This window comes from Tachysurus vachellii, chromosome 16 (genome assembly GCF_030014155.1).
Source record: "Tachysurus vachellii isolate PV-2020 chromosome 16, HZAU_Pvac_v1, whole genome shotgun sequence".
NCBI classification, from domain to species: domain Eukaryota; kingdom Metazoa; phylum Chordata; class Actinopteri; order Siluriformes; family Bagridae; genus Tachysurus; species Tachysurus vachellii.
In genome coordinates, this window is record NC_083475.1 from 6174059 (window position 1) to 6196643 (window position 22585).

At 43.3% G+C, this 22585-nt stretch overlaps 1 protein-coding gene across 2 annotated transcripts; it reads left to right on the top strand.

Moving 5' to 3' along the window:
* The first annotated feature begins 676 nt into the window (after nt 1–676).
* Nucleotides 677–22523, top strand: creb3l2 (cAMP responsive element binding protein 3-like 2). Of its 2 annotated transcripts, none has more exons than XM_060889536.1 (12): nt 677–1163; nt 14994–15225; nt 15935–16131; nt 16654–16735; nt 16933–17126; nt 18048–18194; nt 18698–18756; nt 19041–19109; nt 19250–19349; nt 20294–20417; nt 20530–20779; nt 20887–22523. In XM_060889536.1, exons 1-12 carry the CDS (start codon nt 1065–1067, stop codon nt 20957–20959), a joined length of 1626 nt encoding a protein of 541 aa, XP_060745519.1. In that variant the 5' UTR covers nt 677–1064; the 3' UTR covers nt 20960–22523. The 2 variants fall into 2 exon arrangements, with proteins under 2 accessions (XP_060745519.1, XP_060745520.1); XM_060889537.1 differs by having other exon boundaries at nt 682–1163; nt 15935–16059.
* The last annotated feature ends 62 nt before the right edge of the window (nt 22524–22585 follow it).

Genomic DNA, 22585 nt, shown 5'->3' on the forward strand with positions numbered 1-22585 from the left:
TCAGAGTCAGAGTCAGTGCAGGACACTCGAGTTCTTCCAGTCCAACATTAACACACCATGTCTTCAGGGAGCTCAGGGGCTTTGAGCACAGGGACATTGTCATACAGGACCAGTGTCTGAGTCTCATTAGTTCCAGTGAAGAGAAACGATAATGTTACTGCACACAGAAACCTTCTATGGAATTTTGTGCTTATAACTTTATGCGACACACACGGATGTGATGGTGTGTACTTTTGGCTAAATAGTGTGTGTTTGATTAGATTTCTGGTTTGATTTAAAACACTTAAATAGATCACGTGTTTGTCAGAGACACCAAAGAGTAAACACACTTGGTCTTTTAGTGTTGTTTACTTCTGAAAAGTCTCTTATTGAGTTGTTTGAACTGTAAAATTCACTCAACTGACATTTTTAATGCAAACAATGTTAGAATGTTCCCGAATATAACCGAGTGGACAGAGGGAGGTCCGTCATCATGATGATTCTTAGCTTTATTCGCTTTGCTGAGTTTTAACAACGTTATTGGACTTTATTCGCGTCGGTTGGGTTTCCGACAATCTGATTGGCTGGCTCGTCTGTCTGTTTTCTTTGTAAGTCGTACCTGATTAGTTACGGAACAAAGGGGTGGGATTTCTGTAGTTCCACAGATTTGTTGGTTCAGCTCTTTAAAATGTCTTTGTCGCAACATAAACACACCCCTGTGGTGTAAACGTGAATATTTATATAGGTTTATGCTTTAAAACGGGTTTATAAAACGATATTTTTGCGTAAACGTTAGATTTGTGTGTAGCTCCTCCAAACTGCGATGTTTTGCCCCGCCCACTAAAATTCCTGGGCGACTGAGAGAGGCGTCGTTACTTAAAGAAACGGCTGAAGTCGAGCTACCTGTTAAAGAACAGCACCAGACGGTAAACCGGTACAACGAGATACTTTACTGACAACTCGGAATTATTAGAAAATCGACTTCATAACCGAAAGTGTGGCCTTTATTGGCAGCACACGGGCGCTCGCGCACACGCACGCGCACACTCTCTGTCTCTCTCTCTCTTGTTTATAATCACACAAAAATGGAAATACTGGACAACAATGAGACGTTTTTACATTGGGACCGGAATCTGAGCGAGCTGTCCGAGTCAGGAGATAACGACAGTGTCCTGTACAGCACAGTAAGTAAAAAGTTTCCCCACAGCTGTGATTAGTCACTTTATGAATGCATTATTTATTTATTTATTTATAATCAATAATATAGTGTTTTTTTATTCCCCCAAAAGCACAAAACAGGTGTGGTTTTTTTTATTTAATTGTTGTTATTTAAATGATTTAAATAACAATGTACACTATATTGTCTCAGAATATGTGGCAAGCTGCCATCCGGCCTCTGATTGGTCTGTGATAAATACTTATTTTTGTAGACACGCCCCCAACGTGCTTAAAGGTGTATCAGAAAGCTTTGAGTCAGACCATGAAAATAGGGATGAGTTAAAAATTCTGTCTTATTCATCTCAACATTTGATGGTTAAATTATTATTATTTATTTATTTATTTTAATTCTTAAACCCTAAAGCACCATATAAAGTAGAAGGTGGGTTCCATTTGAAAGCACAAACTAATGACAGGCTTCATGTTGCCACTGGTCCTGATTACACAGCAGTCTGGAGGTACTAAAGTGAAGCCTAAGGCCATGTGGTTTCTCAGACCACAGGGAGGTGGTGGAGGCTTTAAGAGTAACGATACTGATTCCTTCAACACCTTTTTACTTTGGGCACTTTGGAAATATGAATCCAGCGTGTGAATTAATTAGTGGGGCAGTTTGTGTCTGACCATGAAGGATAGAATAAGACCTTTGTTTCTGGATCTTGGTCAAGCATAGATGTTTTTTCTCTCTCTCTCTCTCTCTCTCTCCCTCTCTCCCTCTCTCTCTCTCTCTCTCTCTCTCTCTCTCTCTCTCTCTCTCTCTCACTCACTGTCTCTCACTTTCTGAGGTTTTGTTGACACAGAATTCCTCACAACAGTGCCACCTTGTTTCTCCTCCATAGCCTCATTCATCTCCCACTGGGAATTTTTACACGTCAGGAAGTCTGCTATTACAACATTTGCATGACACACGTGGCTCACATCTGGGATCGTCACATCTGGCATAGCTAGACTTACCGGGGGTACTGGCATGATTGTATATTTTACCCCTCCTCCATCTCCTCCTCATTCCCCTCCTCCTCCTAACCACCAGCTTACCTCGACTCCACGGTTCACGTGAAATAAGTCTATGACATACGTAAGCTGCGTCCTTAACGGCATTTAACACAGTGTGTGAATCTTAGATTTCAGGGCCTGTTGATGGTCCGACGTCATTAACAGCGTTAACATTTACGTATATTGTGTAATATTATGCAGCTTATATTAGCGTGAGGTCAGAGGGTGTGACGGTTATTGTGAAGTGTCGTTCCGGAGTGTGGTTTGTACCCGGCGACTAAAAGACTCTGTCAGCCTTCGTCTTCCAATACCATGCTTTACCGTCTCCAGGATCTCCGTATGGATATAAACCTGTGAAGTAAAACCAGACATATGCTTAGACATGGAGATGTGAAATCAACACGCTGGCTTCTGCTGCTCTGTCTAATCCGTTCTGTCCCCTTTGGACGCCGGCTGTATCCTGCTGCTGAATTCTCCCATGACTCAGTGCTGAAGCCATGCCGAGCACGTCAGCTGTGAGGACACACTAACACGGGGCACGGCTAAGATAAACAAGGGCCATTTCACTAGAGGGTCTGGATACACCCTGAAGCTAGAAGTAGGAATTATTCCAGGGGATTAGAGTTTATCCAACCGTTATAATATTTACAGTAGTTTTTTTTCAGTTCAACACCATACCCACTGCTTTAGTGCTGGGCTTTAATTATGACCCTGAAACATTTCGCATCAACCTCAGAGGAATTGTAAACAGGCCAAAACACACCAATATACACTCTTACACTGCGCTTTGATGTTGGAGAGAAATGTTAGTACTGGTTTTTATCTAGGGGTTTTTCTGAAACTTTTCCTCCTGAACAGATATTTTGAGTTCTGTCCAAACAGGGTTAAGCAACAGGACCATGTAACATCAACTTCAGGATTAATTACCTCACAAATCCAGTCTTCTGAATATCCCAGTTTGCCTGATTTTTCATTTATTTCTGGAATTGTACAAGGCAGTTTGTTAATAAATCATAATCATTTTATTTTGTATCATGTCACTCCAACCCTATTTCTATGATGCTACAGTTGAACATCAGATTCCTTCAGCTGAACAGGAAGTGTCTTAAAACGACAGCGAGAGAGAGACAGCGAGAGAGACAGCACAAGTACGAGAGAGAGAGCAGGAGAGAGAGAGAGAGCAGGAGAGAGAGAGAGCGAAGGTTAGAGAGAGCATGAGAAAGAGAGAGCGCAAGTTAGAGAGCGAGAGAGCAGGAGAATGAGAGAGAGACAGCGAAGGTTAGCGAGAGAGAGAGAGAGAGCAGGAGAAAGAGAGAGCGCAAGAGAGAGGGAACAGGAGAGAGACAGCACAAGTACGAGAGAGAGCAGGAGAGAGAGCAGGAGAGAGAGAGAGCGAAGGTTAGAGAGAGCATGAGAAAGAGAGAGCGCAAGTTAGAGAGCGAGAGAGCAGGAGAAAGAGAGAGAGACAGCGAAGGTTAGCGAGAGAGAGAGAGAGAGAGCATGAGAGAGCGAGAGAGAGAGAGCAGGAGAAAGAGAGAGCGCAAGAGAGAGGGAACAGGAGAAAGAGAGCAGGAGAAAGAGAGAGAGTAGGAGAAAGAAAGAGAGAGCGCAAAAGAGAGAGTGCAAGAGCGAGAGAGCGCAGGAGAAAGAGAGAGAGAGAGAGCAGGAGAAAGAGAGAGTGCAAGAGCGAGAGAGCGCAGGAGAAAGAGAGAGAGAGAGAGCAGGAGAAAGAGAGAGCGCAAGAGAGAGAGAGCAGGAGAAAGAGACACAGAGAGAGAGCACAGGAGAAAGAGAGAGCAGGAGAGAGAGAGAGAGAGAGAGCACAGGAGAAAGAGAGAGACACAGAGAGAGAGAGAGCAGGAGAGAGAGAGACAGACAGACAGACAGAATGGTCACAATGTCTCAGTGAAATTGTAGTTGTGAAATAAACCACACAGCTCCATGGTGTAATGTTGTAAAAATAAATATGCAACAAAACACACACACATTGAAGCAGCCTTTACCAGGTAGCACATACAGCACCAAAGCAGGACAAACCCATCACACACATTCACCATCACGTATAAAAGCTTTATTAATAAGGGACAGCTGTTTGGTGCTCCCACAATCCACTGCATTATACGAGGAGAAAAACAGACTCAGTGGAGCTTTTATTGATATTCCAATAGTTAAAGCATAAAAAAACAATGTTTGCACATCAGTGTCACTGAAGTCATGTCAAAATATAATGATGCACATTAACACACACACACACACAGTAACATGTTTGTCACTAAGAGAACGTGTATAAAAGTTAAAAGCTCATCCTAAAATAAGCTTAACACAATTTAATGTTATTCATTTACACAAACTCTCATTTTTTACCTGAACAACAAAATCCTCTTAACTTTGCAGTTTAAGCTTCAGCTTTAGCTACAACAGTAACATTAATCCTGCAGCAGTGTGTTAATGACTCCTTATACAGACCGGGATTAAATACTGTGTCTGTCTGTCTGTCTGTGTCTGTCTGTGTCTGTCTGTCTGTCTGTCTGTGTCTGTCTGTCTGTCTGTGTGTCTGTCTGTGTGTCTGTCTGTGTGTCTGTCTGTGTGTCTGTGTGTGTGTGTGTGTGTCTGTGTGTGTGTCTGTGTGTGTGTGTGTCTGTGTGTGTGTGTGTGTCTGTGTGTGTGTGTGTGTCTGTGTGTGTGTCTGTCTGTGTGTCTGTGTGTGTGTGTGTGTGTGTCTGTGTGTGTGTCTGTGTGTCTGTGTGTGTGTCTGTGTGTGTGTGTGTGTCTGTGTGTGTGTGTGTCTGTGTGTGTGTGTGTCTGTGTGTGTGTCTGTCTGTGTGTGTCTGTCTGTGTGTGTGTCTGTCTGTGTGTGTCTGTCTGTGTGTCTGTCTGTGTGTCTGTCTGTGTGTCTGTCTGTGTGTCTGTGTGTGTGTGTGTCTGTGTGTGTGTCTGTGTCTGTGTGTGTGTCTGTGTGTGTGTCTGTGTGTGTGTCTGTGTGTGTGTCTGTGTGTGTGTCTGTGTGTGTGTCTGTGTGTGTCTGTGTGTGTCTGTGTGTGTGTGTGTCTGTGTGTGTGTCTGTCTGTGTGTGTGTCTGTGTGTGTGTCTGTGTGTGTGTCTGTGTGTGTGTGTGTCTGTGTGTGTGTCTGTGTGTCTGTGTGTGTGTGTGTGTCTGTGTCTGTGTGTGTGTGTCTCTCTGTGTGTGTGTCTCTCTGTGTGTGTGTGTCTCTGTGTGTGTGTCTCTCTGTGTGTGTGTCTCTCTGTGTGTGTCTCTGTGTCTGTGTGTGTGTGTGTGTGTGTGTGTGTGTGTCTGTTTGTGTGTGTGTGTCTGTCTCTGTGTGTGTGTGTGTCTCTGTGTGTGTGTGTGTCTGTTTGTGTGTGTGTGTCTGTTTGTGTGTGTCTGTTTGTGTGTGTGTGTCTGTCTCTGTGTGTGTGTGTGTCTCTGTGTGTGTGTGTCTCTGTGTATGTGTGTCTCTGTGTGTGTGTCTGTGTTTGTGTGTGTGTGTGGTGTGTGTGTATACTGGTGCAGGAGGTGAACAGAACATGCTCCTGATCCACTCGTATTAAAAGCCTTTTTCATGCCGTGTGTTTGGGCGAGGCTCGGCCTCTCGTCACAGAGCTGTGTGTCTTTCAGTCTCTCGCTCCCTGTGGGCTGGGTGGACACACAGCCTCGTCTGTACTCATTCAGCCCTGGACTTCTGGGGAATACTGCACCTCACTGGTGTCCTTCAGACCCCCCTACACACACATTCCTCCTCCGTTCTCCGTGTTCACGCTCTTGGTATTTGACTCGGCTCGATGTGAAGAATGTGTAATTTCACACCAGCAGCTTTGCAGCTAAACACTAACTAGAACGGTGGATTAACAGATCAGGTTTAACCTCTAACCTATTATTATTATTATTATTATTATTATTAGTATTATTATCATCAAACTGACATTAGTGACCTTAAGCACGATTAGCTGCGTCCCAAATCCACATAATACACACGTTACAATACCCACTCCTCAGAACCGTGAGCTGTAGAGTCGGGAACATGAGAAATGTCTCCGTGTTGATTTGATCTCACTCGTATAGAGAGTAGAACTCATTTACTTGCCGAGCTCTGGATCGAGGAGACAGACCGACGTTATGAGTATGGGTTCTGAGTTGAGGAGACGTTTTTCTAGTCTCAGGTCAGAAATACAGCATTATAAGTAAACCGAGTCAATCTATAAAACTGACAATACTTTATAAATACTTAAGATTTATATCTGGGGTTTTTAGGTGCTGTAGTGAAAAGGCAAGCACATGGCTGAAGAAGCTGCTGCCTCACTTTTACACAACACTAGATAGGATACTGGAACCTGAGCCTGACTCTGCCCTTTACCTTCATGAGAACAAATCTTTAGACACACACACTCTCTTATTCTCTCCTGTTTGGGCTCATGTTCCTCTGTGCCCTCTCAAAGCCATCTCACCTTTCTCTCTCGCACGCTCGCTTTCTCTCTCTCGCCCTCTTTCTCTCTCTTGCTCTCTCTCGCTCTCGCTCTCTTTCTCTCTCTTGCTCTCTCTTGCTCTCTCTCTCTCTCTCACTCTCTCTCTCTCTCTCTCTCTCTCTCTCTGGGATTATTCTGAATATACCATGAGCAAAGGAAAGGTGAGTTGTACAGTAGATAGATTTTAAAGGTTACAGCTTGTGGGAATATTGAATATCTTAATCTCCTCTTGTATATTTGACAATAGAGCTCTTATTATTATTCTTCACTGTTCTGTTCTTTCTTGTTTGTATGTGGCTCTGATGGACAAACACAAGCCACAAGTTTCTTTGTTTAAATAATACTCAAATATGAAACCAGTCATGAGAGAAAATTTCTGCCAACTCATGGTTTCAATCTAAGACAATATGGGACGTGTTGTTATTTTTGGAATCGATTACTCCCGCTCTTACCCTCGCTGCCTTCACGGTCTGTAATAAAGCTAAATATACCCTGCCTTACTTTTATAGTTACTTAGCATTTGATGTGTAAGTCGTGGACTTTCACCACTGCGGCGTATAGATGTATAGAAGCGAGTAACCCAACATCTCTCCATCAGAACTGTTTTATTTACATTTGTGTCCCTGTGAGGTCCGTTTTCCTGTTGCTTAGATAAACTCCTACACATTGATTCAGATTCTGAAGACAGCCATTTCCTTTGATCTTCAGTACCATACAGCCCCCACTTTCCTTCATTATTCACTTTACACACCCACAAGGTCTGTTCTAGTGGGGAAGGGAAGATGAGAAGTACTCTGCATCCAGAAACAGTATGGGTTTTGTCATGGAACTGGCATTCACTGAGCTCTTTTTTTTTTTTTTTTTTTTTTTTGTCTTGCATGCAAATTCCTTACGATGGAAGTCACCATGACACAAAGTTAAGCCCAAACAAATCTCATGGGCATGTGCAGAGCCAAATGAATGTGGCAAACCAGACCTCTAGTTGTTGCAAGGGCGTCTGGTGCAGTTTTCATTAAACACGGTCAAACTGCTTTTACATTAAGAGGTGTCAGTCTGACTGCAAAAATAAAAACCTAAAATAAAAGCTACAGGAGCATTAGTGAGATCAGACACTGATGTTGGAGTGTGTCTGTGGGGATTAGTGATCATTCAGCTACAGGAGCATTAGTGAGATCAGACACTGATGTTGGAGTGTGTCTGTGGGGATTAGTGATCATTCAGCTACAGGAGCATTAGTGAGATCAGACACTGATGTTGGAGCGTGTCTGTGGGGATTAGTGATCATTCAGCTACAGGAGCATTAGTGAGATCAGACACTGATGTTGGAGTGTGTCTGTGGGGATTAGTGATCATTCAGCTACAGGAGCATTAGTGAGATCAGACACTGATGTTGGAGTGTGTCTGTGGGGATTAGTGATCATTCAGCTACAGGAGCATTAGTGAGATCAGACACTGATGTTGGAGTGTGTCTGTGGGGATTAGTGATCATTCGGCTACAGGAGCATTAGTGAGATCAGACACTGATGTTGGAGTGTGTCTGTGGGGATTAGTGATCATTCAGCTACAGGAGCATTAGTGAGATCAGACACTGATGTTGGAGTGCGTCTGTGGGGATTAGTGATCATTCGGCTACAGGAGCATTAGTGAGATCAGACACTGATGTTGGAGTGTGTCTGTGGGGATTAGTGATCATTCAGCTACAGGAGCATTAGTGAGATCAGACACTGATGGTGTAAGAGTGAGGAGGTCTGGGGTTCAGTCTGTGTTCCAGTCCATCACAAAGGTGTTCAGTGGGGTTGAGTCAGAGTCAGAGTCAGTGCAGGACACTCGAGTTCTTCCAGTCCAACATTAACACACCATGTGTTCAGGGAGCTCAGGGGCTTTGTACACAGGGACATTGTCATACAGGACCAGTGTGTCTGTGGGGATTAGTGATCATTCAGCTACAGGAGCATTAGTGAGATCAGACACTGATGTTTGAGTGTGTCTGTGTGGATTAGTGATCATTCAGCTAGAGTGAGGAGGTCTGGGGTTCAGTCTGTGTTCCAGTTCACCCCAAAGGTGTTCAGTGGGGTTGAGTCAGAGTCAACCCCAGTACAGGACACTCGAGTTCATTTATCAGTGTCTTGGTTTCAGTGAAGAGAAACATGTTACAGCACACAGAGACTTTCTGTACAGTTGTGTTCTTTAAACATAGTGGGAAGAACCACATTTGGATGCGATGGTCAGGGGTGCACATACTTTTGACCATGTACTGTATTCGTATACACGGCTATATAAGATTTATTCTTTATTCGTCCCACAATGGGGAAATTTCACTGTTACAGCAGCCAAGAGTAATAAAATGCAAATATATAAAAAAAAAAAAATGGAGATATAATATAATATAATATAATATAATATATAATATAATATATAATATATAATATAATATAATATAATATATAATATAATATAATATAATATATAATATAATATAATATATAATATAATATAATATATAATATAATATAATATAATATAATATATAATATAATATAATATATAATATAATATAATATAATATAATATAATATAATATAATATACAGTATGTACAAAACAAAATGTATAAAAAGATGTACATGGACGTTTTCCAAAATTTCTGTTATTGCACATGTTTAAAATACTTTGTTATATAAATACAGAATCTAAGATTTGTTTGAGTGTTATATGAGTATCAAACACTCCGATGGCTGTGCTGAGCGTCTGAGGCCGAGCCAAGCTAGAGTCATGTCCTGAATAAGAGCAGGGTATCTAAGAAGGTGCTGTGAGATCGTTGTGCCATTTCGTTAGTGTTCGCCTTTAGTTACATGCCATACACACACCATGAGAGCTGTGTGAAATCCTTACTGTTTCACTGTTGTTTGTAAGACTGGCTTTAAACAAGTCCAGGAAGTAGCAGTTGTATTTTGACAAACTCTAGAGGAATGTTGAGCAACTGTACATGGGTCAGATTTTCCTTCTAAGCAGAATGGAGTAACAACCTCAACATACTTTATTTGTGTGCCGTTTTCATTTTATCTTCAAGCCGTAATGTAAGAATAACAAAACCAAAGTGCAGGTTGAGTTAGAACGTCTTGAAGGTTCTCCACAGTTGTTATATGTTTTAGCCGGAAAGCTTACAAACACCAGCGAGCGTGTGCAGCTTCACCAATACTGCTTCCAGTTTGGAAGAGTCTGTGCACACTATAGCCTCAGAGTCCCCTCGACAGGTTAGAAACCAGACGTGGTCTTTTACTGTCGTGGGCATGGTGTGTGTCCTGAGATGCTTTCCTTCTCACCACAGGGGTAAAGAGTGATTGAGTTCCGATACCCTTCCTGTCACCCGGTCTGTCTGTTAACCTCTGACCTCTCGGGTCAACAGAACCCAGACCTGCAACTTACCCAACAGCTTCCGAAATACTGAAACCAACCATTTTGACACCACAATCCTGCCAGGGTTAAAGTCTAACTCACACATTCTGATGATTGGTCTGAACATCATGATGTAATGCATTGCACCGCTGCCACACGATTGGCTGATTCGATCAGCACGCTGCCGTGGCTGTTTATTCCAGAACAACAATTTCCCACCATAACGATCCCTGATGACTATCTAGGCTGCCTACTTGACCCGATGGCTACTAAAATGGCAGCTCAACTATAAGATCCTGTACCACGGCATCAGATTACCAAGTCCTGTAGGGCGGAGGAGAAATGAGATCACACACAAACAGCTGGGATGTTCTCCAGATTACAGTCTTGTTCTTTGACTTGGCAGCGTGTCCTCTTGGACATTGATACAGCCAGACTCATGGGTTTCGTTTGTTCAGATAAGCTTTCGCTGCACTTTGATTCCCTTGTGTACAACTATTAGATATCATACCGAACCTTACCTGTACCAGTCTGGGTTCTTCTCATACTGATCAAATGCCTCAATCGTCATCCAGAGTAAACTAACCAAACTGTTGGGGTCTTTTGTGCTTCTGTGCTTCAGTCTAATCTTTAACATCCAACAATACGAGGGTGTGTTTGATTTGAATTAAATAGAGCGAACCAATGTTTAAACTGCAAATTAACTAGCAGGACTAAAGAAATCATCTCAGCCAGGAACCTCGACTCTTAAACGTACTTTACCACCGAACTACGACCTTTAAAACATGGCCTTGTTAGCAGCAAGCACGACTTGGCACACAGTAACGATAAATGCTCACGCTGTATAAGGCCTCTTTCCAAATAAAACAGGATCTCAAACCATGGAATTTGACAGCCTTTTTTTCCCTAAATAAAGCCCGTCTCAAATAGATCATCTGACCGAGCTGGGATGATGCAACAAGGACAGGGTTTTAGCTCAGACTTGTAGAAACTGCCGTTGAAGCCTATATGGATAATGGACACGTGTTGAATCAGATCATTAGACCAGGTCAGAAAACGATTTAAGACCAAGGTACAAACTCAGCCGAGAGGCATGACCTTTGGTCCTGGACTGCGTGTGTGTTTGTGTTATTGCACATTCATCTCATTCACATCTGTTTTTCTGCTCTTGCTGTAACCCAGTTAGCTCGTTCCTCCCCCCACAGCTTCCTCCAGCTTCCATTTACACACATCCCAGGGTGGCTAAAAATGACATGCTGCCCTCCGAATCCTGCCACTAACACTAACATGGCTACCATGGCCTCTCCAGATGGGGTTCATAGAAGACACACACTCCCTTGTGCGGTCACACACCATGAACAAAGCAGCCTTCTCTCCCTCTGTTCAACCAGCAACCTCTCAGGAACCCACTCAACCACTGCCTCGAGCCTTGTACGTACAAAGCGATAAGCGCGGTTTGGATTTCTAGTCCGTATTTTTGTTCTCCTCAGATGGTATAAATTCCCCTACCTGCTATATTAGTCATATTGTAAAAGGAAAAGGATGACATCCTGTTCCCCGTCATCCGGGGCAGCCTCGTTCCACACATGGACGCCCAGCGCTGTAGGATAACTCACCGTAATTGTCTTACCACATGTCCGTCAGCACGCGTGTAATAACAGACCTCATTCCTGTAATGAAAGAGTTAAGACCTCCAGCTTGGAGGAGCGCTGGTCTAAAATCATTATATCATTGTATGGCCTAGAAACCTCCTCTCATAACACTGTATCACAATATATCATATGAGAGAATTACACCGTTAGCATTGTGCTAAAGTCTGCCTGATCCTTTTAGTGCGGTTAATTTGAGTTTATCCGTCATTACGGTGGTCAATAAACAACATGACCAGATATTTTGTGTGACTGTGTGTGTGTGACTGTGTGTGTGTGACTGTGTGTGTGTGTGACTGTGTGTGTGTGTGACTGTGTGTGTGTGAGTGTGTGTCTGTGTGTGTGTCTGTGTGTGTGTTGTTTTACTGCTCTGGAGTGTGAGTCATGATGAGGCTGGAAAAAGAGCATTTCTGACTTGAGAAGTCTTGAGCTCACACGTGTGTGTGCTTGATCTCATACCAAAAAATATTTTCTCAGTTCGTCTCTCTCTCTCTCTCTCTCTCTCTCTCTCTCTCTCTCTCTCTCTCTCTCTCTCTCTCTCTCTGTCTCTCTCTCTCTCTCTCTCTCTCTCTCTCTCTCTCTCTCTCTCTCTCTCTCTCTCTCTGTCTCTCTCTCTGTCTCTCTCTCTCTGTCTCTCTCTCTCTCTCTCTCTCTCTCTCTCTGTGTCTCTCTCTCTCTCTCTCTCTCTCTCTCTCTCTCTCTCTCTCTCTCTCTCTCTCTCTCTCTCTCTCTCTCAGTCTTTGAATGTTGAGTCAGCCTGTAATAGAAGCCATATGTCTGAATTCTTGGCACCTTTTACAGCTCACTGCAAGTCTCTGCTGCTTTCTCTATATTCCCCATAATTTCCTGTTCCCTTTGGTTTGTTGTTTTAAGACAGCTTTAAAAAAATAACCCATTTGTTTATTTCTTTGTTAGTTTGTTTCTCAGAATTTAGACCCTGCATACAAACACCGCTCCGCTTTTTCACTTTACTTTTTAACCCCCAAGCCGAATCCTGCTAGCGTCATATCCGTGACTCGACAACACACTTTTCACTCGTAACTTCTTTCCCAGTGAACCCAGTGACACTGCGTCAATCACACGGGGGTTTGTTCATCACTCAGTGGAGTTCGCAGGTCTGTGGTGGTAAAAGGTGCTTTTGTTTGACCTGCAGCCTGAGCTAGACCAATCAATCTGCTATTGTTTACTGTACCCCCCCCCCCCCCCCCCACACACACACACACTCATGTCCATGACTGCGCCTGTAAACCCCAATACACTCAGCCTCTAACACACACAGCAAACTATTTTTTATCATCACACTTTCCAGATGACAGGATTCTATCTAATGGATGATGCATCTTGGTCTTTTTTTGGTCAGTTTGTCCACACAGAGCCAATCGCACATGCATTTAATTTGCTGAACTCAGTAACCCTTTGAGATTCTTTTCCTGAAGTATGGCTCAGCAATATAATTTTAAAGTAGCAGTGCCAGAGATTTAAGCTTTCTGTCAAACGAGGCGCCCTTCACTGAAATTACTGCAGTATTTTCAGGGACCGTATAATCATGTATTTCTTCATGCTTTTGTAATAATATTTCCACCATGTTTGGTTTGTTCATAAATTTCCCCTTATCTTGTCTTGGCCGGTTCCCACCCACCCTCACAGAGTGGCGTAACACACTCGAGGGCTCTCTGATGCCTTGATTGGCTTACTGTCACTGTGATTGACAGGGTGTAGAGTGCAGGCTCCTCCCATTCAGAAGACTCTCTAATAGCAATCTCTTGTATATTAATATAACGATGAAGTCCATCCTTCCGAATCATTCCAGAGTTCCTGATGTGCAGCACAGGCCTGTACAAACCAGTTCAACTGAACTTGTTCCATCTCAGGAATTCCACCTATTCCTTCCCCGGCTTTACATCTACAACGTACCGTGACGACACAAAAATGTGCTGAGGTTTTCATTTGTGTCCTCAAGCAGAGGTTAAAAGACGTGGCCTTGATGGTGTACCAGAGAATGCTGGTGGAGATGGTTCCTCTATGAGAGGAACACAAAGACAATGTCTTCCTGAAAGACCACATCTGAGGACACAGTTGCAAAACTCAGCCGGATGGATACTTCAGCTTGTCCTGACTCGTTTGATGGAAGCAGGATGAGACGGAGTGCAGAGGAAGGGGGGGGTGGCAGAAAAAACTCTGGCCTCCAGCTAGGTATCCGAGTCTTGATGATCGTACAGGGTGAGATTAGATGGTTTCTGATTGGTGGAGTGAAAGTCGGCTCGTCTCGGCAGCAGGGTGGCGGCATCGCTGGGACTCCGGTATGCCGGCTGTCTAAAGTATCCTGCTGAGAGTCGTTTAACTGCTTGCATAGGGTGCAATTTAAATAAGCAGCAGCCTCTGGCTATACAGCTGTACTTGAGGGCAGAAGATCCCCTGTAGGTGTGTAGGTGTGCTCACTTCTACAGAAGGAAAGTGGCAGTTATGGGGTATATTTTAGACACAACACACCAAACATGGACCATCATAAGCTTTTGATGCTTTTTTTTTTTTTTTGATGGTCTAAAAATAGCATATTTGATATGCACGTACATATGCTACAGGAACCGGATGGATTGATTCAGTTATCGCTGTTTCCGTCAACAAAACTGGGAACGATTTCCCAGCGCTGAACCTTCACTGCCATAAAATCTTTTCCTGTGCACTATTTGCCTTTAACCAACACCGTAACCTCAGGCAAATATAATGAGTTTTTATTTCTAAGCGATTGATCAGCTACATCCCCTGCCGTGTACGTCATTTTCTGCTCGTTATCAAGTCTTATTGTTCAGCGTGGCTATAAACAGGAAGACTCTGCTGCTCAGGAAGTTCTCAAACTGAGAATCACAGATTGTCAAATCCCATCTGCAGACTTCAAAACTGTTATAAGCTTGTACTTTGTACAAAAAAGGCAAATGAAACAGGACCAGTGTGTTCATCAAATCAACCATGTTCTAAACAATAGCTACTTCCCTCAGACCGTATACACCAGATTTGCATGTAAAAGGCAGTGATGTTGACATGCCATTAAATGATATTACATTTTTGCCGTTTACATTCACTTATGGTTTTATGTTTTTAAGGATTTTTAGGATTTGAATGTCATTTGTCTTCATTTCCATTTCGGTAACTTGAGAATGTTCCCCCTGTGAGGAAGAAAGCTAGATCTCATCTCTTGATCTCATCTTATTTTGTCTCTGTGTGGTTGTGTATTGTCTATACAGTATGTGTGCATCCTTGCGTCATGTCTGAGCGTCTTTGTCTGTGCCTTTTCCCTGTGCAGCACTTCACCGAGCTCCTGGATGACATGTCTCAGGAGGTGCTGCTGGGCCAGCTGCTGAGCGACCCCTTCCTGTCGGGGAGGAGCGACATGATGGACATGGACGAGGAGCTGAGCCCGACCTCTCCACCGCCTCCTCACATCCAGGCTGAGCACAGCTACTCTCTGTGTGGAGACTCGCGCCCTCAGTCACCCCTCTCCCACCTGACCACGGAGAAAACCAGCAGCGAGCCTAGTGAGTGCGGGGAAATACCTTTAATACAGCGTCCTGAGTAACTTGAGGAACTTTTTTCCCTCTTTCCCTCTTAAAAATAAAAATGAGGTTACTGTCATGGTGGGGGGCACGATGTTTGAAATATGCTTCTGAAAACTGAGTCGGGCCGACAAACAAAACTAACGCGTAGCCAATGGACAGAAAGGGGCGGGTCTTGTCAATATGCGGCGGAGAGAGTGTTCAGTGCGCATGTGTGACATTAGCAGAAAGCGGTTTTAACATTGACATGGAGGATAAAAACAAAGAAAGAAAGCGAAAAAAGACTTACGATAAGGTAAGAAGTAGGACGTGTTAATATAGGATCAGCTTTCCAGCGCTGGAGAGAACTGAACGTCTTCCGCGTGAAACAGAGCTAAACCTTTCACGGTACAACACACAGTACTACAAAAACACATTTGTATTACCATAGTATTACTCATTGAGTTCATTTATTGATAAAAATATCCCCTCGGCCAGCTGCCCCAGTGTGGGGCAGAGCTATCAAAACAGGGGTGACACCCATTTGGGTTAGGGGCGTGTTTGTTTTGGTGATTTCAAACGTTAACATTGGCTTTCAACCATCGTGCACCCCACCTTTAAATAACCTTGGCTATAATCTTTTTTTATTATTATTATTATTATTATTATTAATATTAATGATGATGACGAGTAACCTATGTGTCATGTGCAGGAGAGTCCGACAGCGAGGACTGGCCGATGGAGCAGGAGGTGGTAGAGGAGGTGGAGGAGGAAGAGGAGAGGTTAAACCTGAAGATGGAGCCTCTGCTGTGCGATTCTCCAGCACTGCTGCCTACGGTGACTCTCACACTGACGATGGAACCAGCGACCGCTGCTTCCCTCTCACACACCACACAGCTCAACACACAGGTCTGCCTACTCTGCTTAACGGAAAAGCTTCCTCAAATATATACAACTTGTATTCAGGGAGGTACAGGCAGAACAGGAAGCTGTCCACTTATACATTACTCCTGACCGAGCTGTGAACGAACTGTGGAAGGAATATTTAAGGATTTATTCAGAGTCTGTTGTGTTTATATGTAACGCTCCATAGATTCAACTAAACTGCTAAGTAAACGTAAAAAAACGCTCCCTTCTAGAATTCATCCACTAGACGCTAGAGTGCATAGTGTAAGTGTGTAGTACATTTTGGACGCTGCTCATATGTATGTGGATATAAAGCACCACGATATCCCAAATAACTCCTAACATTAGGATCATACGTCTCATTAGGAGTATCTTCGCACATACCGACATAATTTTGTGTGTACATTCTTATCCATCTTCTTTACGTTGCTGTTAATAAGGCCCCGTATGGGATCATTGTTTGTCACACACCGTAACGTGGGTGTGGAGTGAACTTCCTGTGTTGTGTCTGTGTGATGGCTGCAGATGAAAGAAGATGAGAGCTTCAGCCCACAGATTAAACTGGAGCCACATGAGGTGGATCAGTTCCTGAACCTCTCCCCTAAAGGTAAACGCTGCCCCGAGCAGGACCACCTGTTAGTAATCAGTTACCGCATCAATGACTGATGTTTCCTGAGAAACCAATGTCTCTTTTAATATGAGACCACAGGAGCTCCATGCACTCAGAGTAAAATAAAATAAATAATAAATGTCTCTCTGTGTGTGTGTGTGTGTGTGTGTGTGTGTGTGTGTGTGTGCGTGCAGAGCTTGAGGCTTTGCAGATGCCCCCGACTCCTCCCAGCTCTCATGGCAGTGACTCAGAGGGCAGTCAGAGCCCTGTGCACCCCTGTGCTCCTGCCAGCCCCACACAGAATCCAGCTGTCCTCAAGGTGGCGCAGCGCACATCATCCTCACTGCCCAACTCACTGTCCAACTCACCCCTGCTCACTGCCCCTCATGTGAGTGTGAAACACACACACACCCATACAAATACACACACGGATACAGAACACACACAGACATGGATACACACAGATAAAAATCACACACAGATACAGAACACACACAGAGACATAGATACACACAGATACAAATACACACACAGATACAAATACACACACAGATATAGAACACACACAGACATAGATACACACAGATACAAATACACACACGGATACAGAACACACACACAGACATGGATACACACAGATAAAAATCACACACAGATATAGATACGCACAGATACAAACACACACACAGACATAGATACACACAGATACAAATACACACACATGGATACACTCAAATACACACATGGATACAGAACACACACACAGACATGGATACACACCAATACAAATACACACACATGGATACAGAACACACACAAACAGACATGGATACACACCAATACAAATACACACACATGGATACACAACACACACACAGACATGGATACACACCAATACAAATACACACACATGGATACAGAACACACACACAAACAGACATGGATACACACCAATACAAATACACACACATGGATACAGAACACATACACACACAGACAGATACACACCGATACAAATTTTCGGTTTAATTTTTATCTATAACGAAACAAAATGAACTTTATTACACTTTTATGTTTATATTTTTAAGCATTGTATTTTCCCCAGTTTTTGAAACATCTTTGTGTTTAATCTTAAAAAAAAACTCATTTGTTTATCAGCTTGAACTCAAGGTTTGAGTATCAACATTGTAAACAAAAAAGTGGGAGTGTGGTGCCGTCTCCTCCTGTGCAGTGTGATCTCTGTAACTAAAGCAGGAAGAATACAAAATGAAACATTCTGCAATATTTCTGTCTGTCTGTCTCCTGTCAGAAGCTGCAGGGCTCTGGGCCTCTCATGCTGACAGAAGAGGAGAGACGAACTCTGATAGCAGAGGGTTACCCCGTTCCCACTAAGCTGCCTCTGTCCAAATCTGACGAGAAAGCCCTGAAAAAGATTCGCAGGAAAATCAAGAATAAGGTGTGTGTCTGTGTGTGTGTGTGTCTGTGTGTGTGTGTCTGTGTGTGTGTGTCTGTGTGTGTGTGTGTCTGTGTGTGTGTGTGTCTGTGTGTGTGTGTCTGTGTGTGTGTGTGTGTGTGTCTGTGTGTGTGTGTGTCTGTGTGTGTGTGTGTCTGTGTGTGTGTGTGTCTGTGTGTGTGTCTGTGTGTGTCTGTGTGTGTTTCTGTGCGTGCGCGTGTCTGCACGTGTGTTGTGTGCATGCGTGCGTGTGTGTTGTGTGTTGTGTCTCTGTGTGTGCATGTCTGCACGTGTGTTGTGTGCATGCGTGCGTGTGTGTTGTGTGTTGTGTCTCTGTGTGTGCGTGTCTGCACGTGTGTTGTGTGCATGCGTGCGTGTGTGTTGTGTGTTGTCTGTGTGTCTGCGTGTGTGTGTCTGTTGTGTTTCAGACTAGCTTTTTGACCCTGACTCTGCTCTCCACGCTGTGATACGATAATGATTGAAGTGTCGCGATTTCTGTTTCTCAGATTTCTGCTCAGGAAAGTCGCAGGAAGAAAAAGGAATACGTGGACGCCCTCGAGAAAAAGTACGATTTCAACACAACACACACTCACCACAGGACACAGCGCTTACTACACGATGTCCACCTTAGACACACTTAACCTTACCATTATCCTAATGTCAGCACAAATAAATAACTGCCCCCACCTTACTGTCCATGCGCAGGCGTCTCTTTAAGTCAGATCCACTTGTGTGTGTGTGTGTGTGTGTTTTTTTGCAGCAGAATATTTTATTGCATTGTGAAAGCTGAAAACTACCAAACATTTGGGTGTGTGTGTGTGTAATATCATGCTGGTGTTTTGGCTGCAGGGTGGAGACGTGTTCCAACGAGAACAGTGAGCTGCGCAGGAAAGTGGAGAACCTTGAAAGTACCAACAAGTAAGTCACACCTTCCTAACTTCAATTTATTTATTTATTTATTTTTCAAATGGACCCAGAATAAGAGCAGGTCATGAATTTTAATGAGCTACGTTGAGCAGACTTTGAAAAAATGTTTCTTGTTTTTATCCATAACCCAGGTCTTTGCTGCAGCAGCTGCACTCCCTGCAGGCCATGGTGACAGGAAAAGTCCCTCGCTCGTGCAAAATGGCCAGCACTCAGACTTCCACATGCCTCATGGTGAGAACACGGGGCTGCGTCTGTCTGTACTAAACTCTCAGACAAAACAAATGTGCTGGGTTTAACGTGTTATTGTTTCTAGAGCAACAGTCTATATACCAGGACATGGGCTTTTTTTATTGTTGCTATAGCAACAGCTCATTTACAGGGACACGGGTGTTATACAGGGACTAAACTCAGTTATAGTAAAATAACCAGCTTCACATCGCACCACGAGACACGGCTAGTGATCATTCATTCATTCATTCATCTTCTACCGCTTATCCGAACTACCTCGGGTCACGGGGAGCCTGTGTCTATCTCAGGTGTCATCGGGCATCAAGGCAGGATACACCCTGGACGGAGTGCCAACCCATCGCAGGGCACACACACACACACTCACTCACGCAATCACACACTAGGGACAATTTTCCAGAGATGCCAATCAACCTATCATGCATGTCTTTGGACCGGGGGAGGAAACCGGAGTACCCGGAGGAAACCCCCGAGGCACGGGGGGGAACATGCAAACTCCACACACACAAGGCGGAGGTGGGAATCGAACCCCCAACCCTGGAGGTGTGAGGCGAACGTGCTAACCACTAAGCCACTGTGTCCCCCTCACTAGTGATCATTTCCTTATAAAATGTTTTAGTGTACAAGATAAAGTAGTTTATTTCAGAAGGCAGTATAATGGAGGGATTTGATTTAAAAGCAGCATGACTTGTTCTTAAAATTAGTCCTGGAATGAGGAATATTTTGACAAATTCCAGTTAACTCCTCTCTCACATACTTGGCATTTTCCTAATTCTTTTGTTTGTAAATTTCCCTTGAATAATTTCAGTCTGCAGCATAACCGAGCAGCTGCGTTACATGTTCACATGGCTTTATATCAGATCAATAAGAAGCAGTATTTCTTGTTATATGAATGTTGATCACGTTATCATCAAACGCCTGTCCTGTAGGCGCTGGTCCTGTGTTTCGCTGTGGTCCTGGGAAGCTTCTACCAAAGCCTGAGCCCCTGCTCGTCCATCACCAAGACTGATCTGTCCAGAAAGCTCACCATGCAGGAGTCTTACACAACTACAGGTATCACATCCACGCAAAACACAACAAGCACTCAACGATGACCACTTTAAATACAGCATCCGCCAAGATTCAGATATACCGTGTCTGACTCTCTGACTGTTCTGTCCACTAGTGAAGTCCAGGAACCTGCTGGCTGTTGACAAGTTTGGTCTAGGCGACGAGCTTCGCCCCACCGGACTGGGTGGAAAATATCCAGAATGGGACACGCAGACTAACGACATGGCGATGTGGCGTCTGGAGCCGCAGCATAGAGTCAACCAAGCCACGCCTCCAACTCCAGAACCCAGCCCACATTTCAGTCAGAACGACAGCACCAACAACAGCACACAAAAAGCCCTCCTGATCGACCTGCACACACACAGGTAACCCCGCCGTATTTACTACAGACGTAACCTCAGCACCTCACAGCCACATTCTTGTCCAAGCTTCGTTTACCAAATCCACCGGGGTCCTGTTTGTGTTTCTGCAGGTCGGCAGAGTCGCAATCCAGCGAAGGTCCGAAAGTCATCGAGCTGGAGAGAACGGTGAACGAGCCGTCGTGAAGACGGACGATCCTCCTCGATCTCACCTCCACCTTAACGGCAGGAGGACACACCAAACCCTTTCTGTATTTATAGACTTCCTTTATGTATTGTTCCTTTCACTGTTTTCTTTTTTTTTATATATATATATGTATGAAAAAAAAAGTAAAAAAACAAAAAAAAGGATATTATATCATTCCACCATTATATATAAAATTTTGATACTATATTTTAAACCTTTTTTTTTCCCCCTCTACTTTTTTTCCTCTTCTGTGTAATGTACATATGGTCCTGGGTTTGTATTTATAAAAGAACTATTTTCACTCTCCGTCAGAGTCGGAACCGTGAGTCTAAAACATGAGTTTTGAAACATATCAGAGTTAAAACATCTAACAAGGTCTTCTGTTTGGATGTTAGGGTTAGTAAATCAAATCACGAGGATCAGCAACAGATAATCATGTAATGACTTTCTATGAGAGCTCTACTCATGTTCCACACACGTGAAGAGGGATAGAAGAGGGATCAATCTGAACGTGTGTTGTTATGGCGACACGCGACGCGTCTCCACACGTTTTTCTGTTCTAAAGTGAGCAACTAATACAGGATCCTTTTTTTTTTTCTGACTAGTACTAATAATGTGGAAAAACACTGTAGGTTTTAAGCCATCGTCCATTAATGTCCGGATTGTGAGTTTGGCCTCCTGTCAGTCATTTTATAGACACGCCCCCTAACACGCCTTCACATTGCTCTTAAACCTTGAGTTTCCGTCTGTACGTCATGGGTTGTGGAATTAATGCAGTTCAGTGATCCTTGCTAATGCTAATTCAAGTCGAACCAGGTTTGGGGGCGGAGCTTTGTGTACTTCTTATTCATCTTAACCCAATTACACTGTTTGTTTGTTTGTTTGTTTTTTGTTTGTTTGATGGAGATCGGACACTTCTGATCGACATGATTTAAAGAAAAACCTCTCAGTATTGCTTCCATCGTCTTTGTCACGAAGAGAACGTGTCGTGCGTCACATAACCAAGATTTGTTGACTTCTTGTTGTTGTTTATTTTTTTTTTTTTTATGCAAGACCTTTAATGTCTGTACTTTGCCTTTAAAAGGTCATTACAGAAGATTACAAGGAAGACCAGTGAAATCTGATCATATTTCCTGCCTTCTGAAGACACATTGCCATGTTTTGATCCTCACCCATTACAGCCTGCACTGCTTTCAGCTGTTTGGGAGTAAATGACTGGGAAAGTTTTTCTGATGATGATGATGATGATGATGATAATGATGATGATGCCCAGAATCTTGCCTGCACTGTATCTCCAAAGAATCAATGTATTTATTATTTTTTTTAAACATCTTTAGTTCTCTTTTTTATTACACACTGCCACGTGTTTTCTTCTTGATGCGATGCAAATCTTTTATATCTTTATCTTTAATAATAATAATAATAAATAAAAAAAAACCGCCATATTTTTTACATCACTGTGTTAAACTGTAGCTACCGTTTCTGCTCTGCTACAGTTCCAGCATTAAAATCCTCTCTTCTTCTTCTTTTCTTTATATGAAGTAAAATATTTTCCTTAGAAAAGATCATTTGTGTGTGTGTGTGTGTGTGTTATTTATGTCTTATGAAGAATATGTGCTCAACTT

Coding starts and splice junctions, on each gene's coding strand:
- creb3l2 (XM_060889536.1), top strand. CDS start 1,065: ATGGAAATACTGGACAACAATGAGACGTTTTTACATTGGGACCGGAAT. Junction 16,132..16,653: donor CCACACAGCTCAACACACAG/GTCTGCCTACTC, acceptor TGATGGCTGCAG/ATGAAAGAAGATGAGAGCTT. Junction 16,736..16,932: donor CCTGAACCTCTCCCCTAAAG/GTAAACGCTGCC, acceptor GTGTGCGTGCAG/AGCTTGAGGCTTTGCAGATG.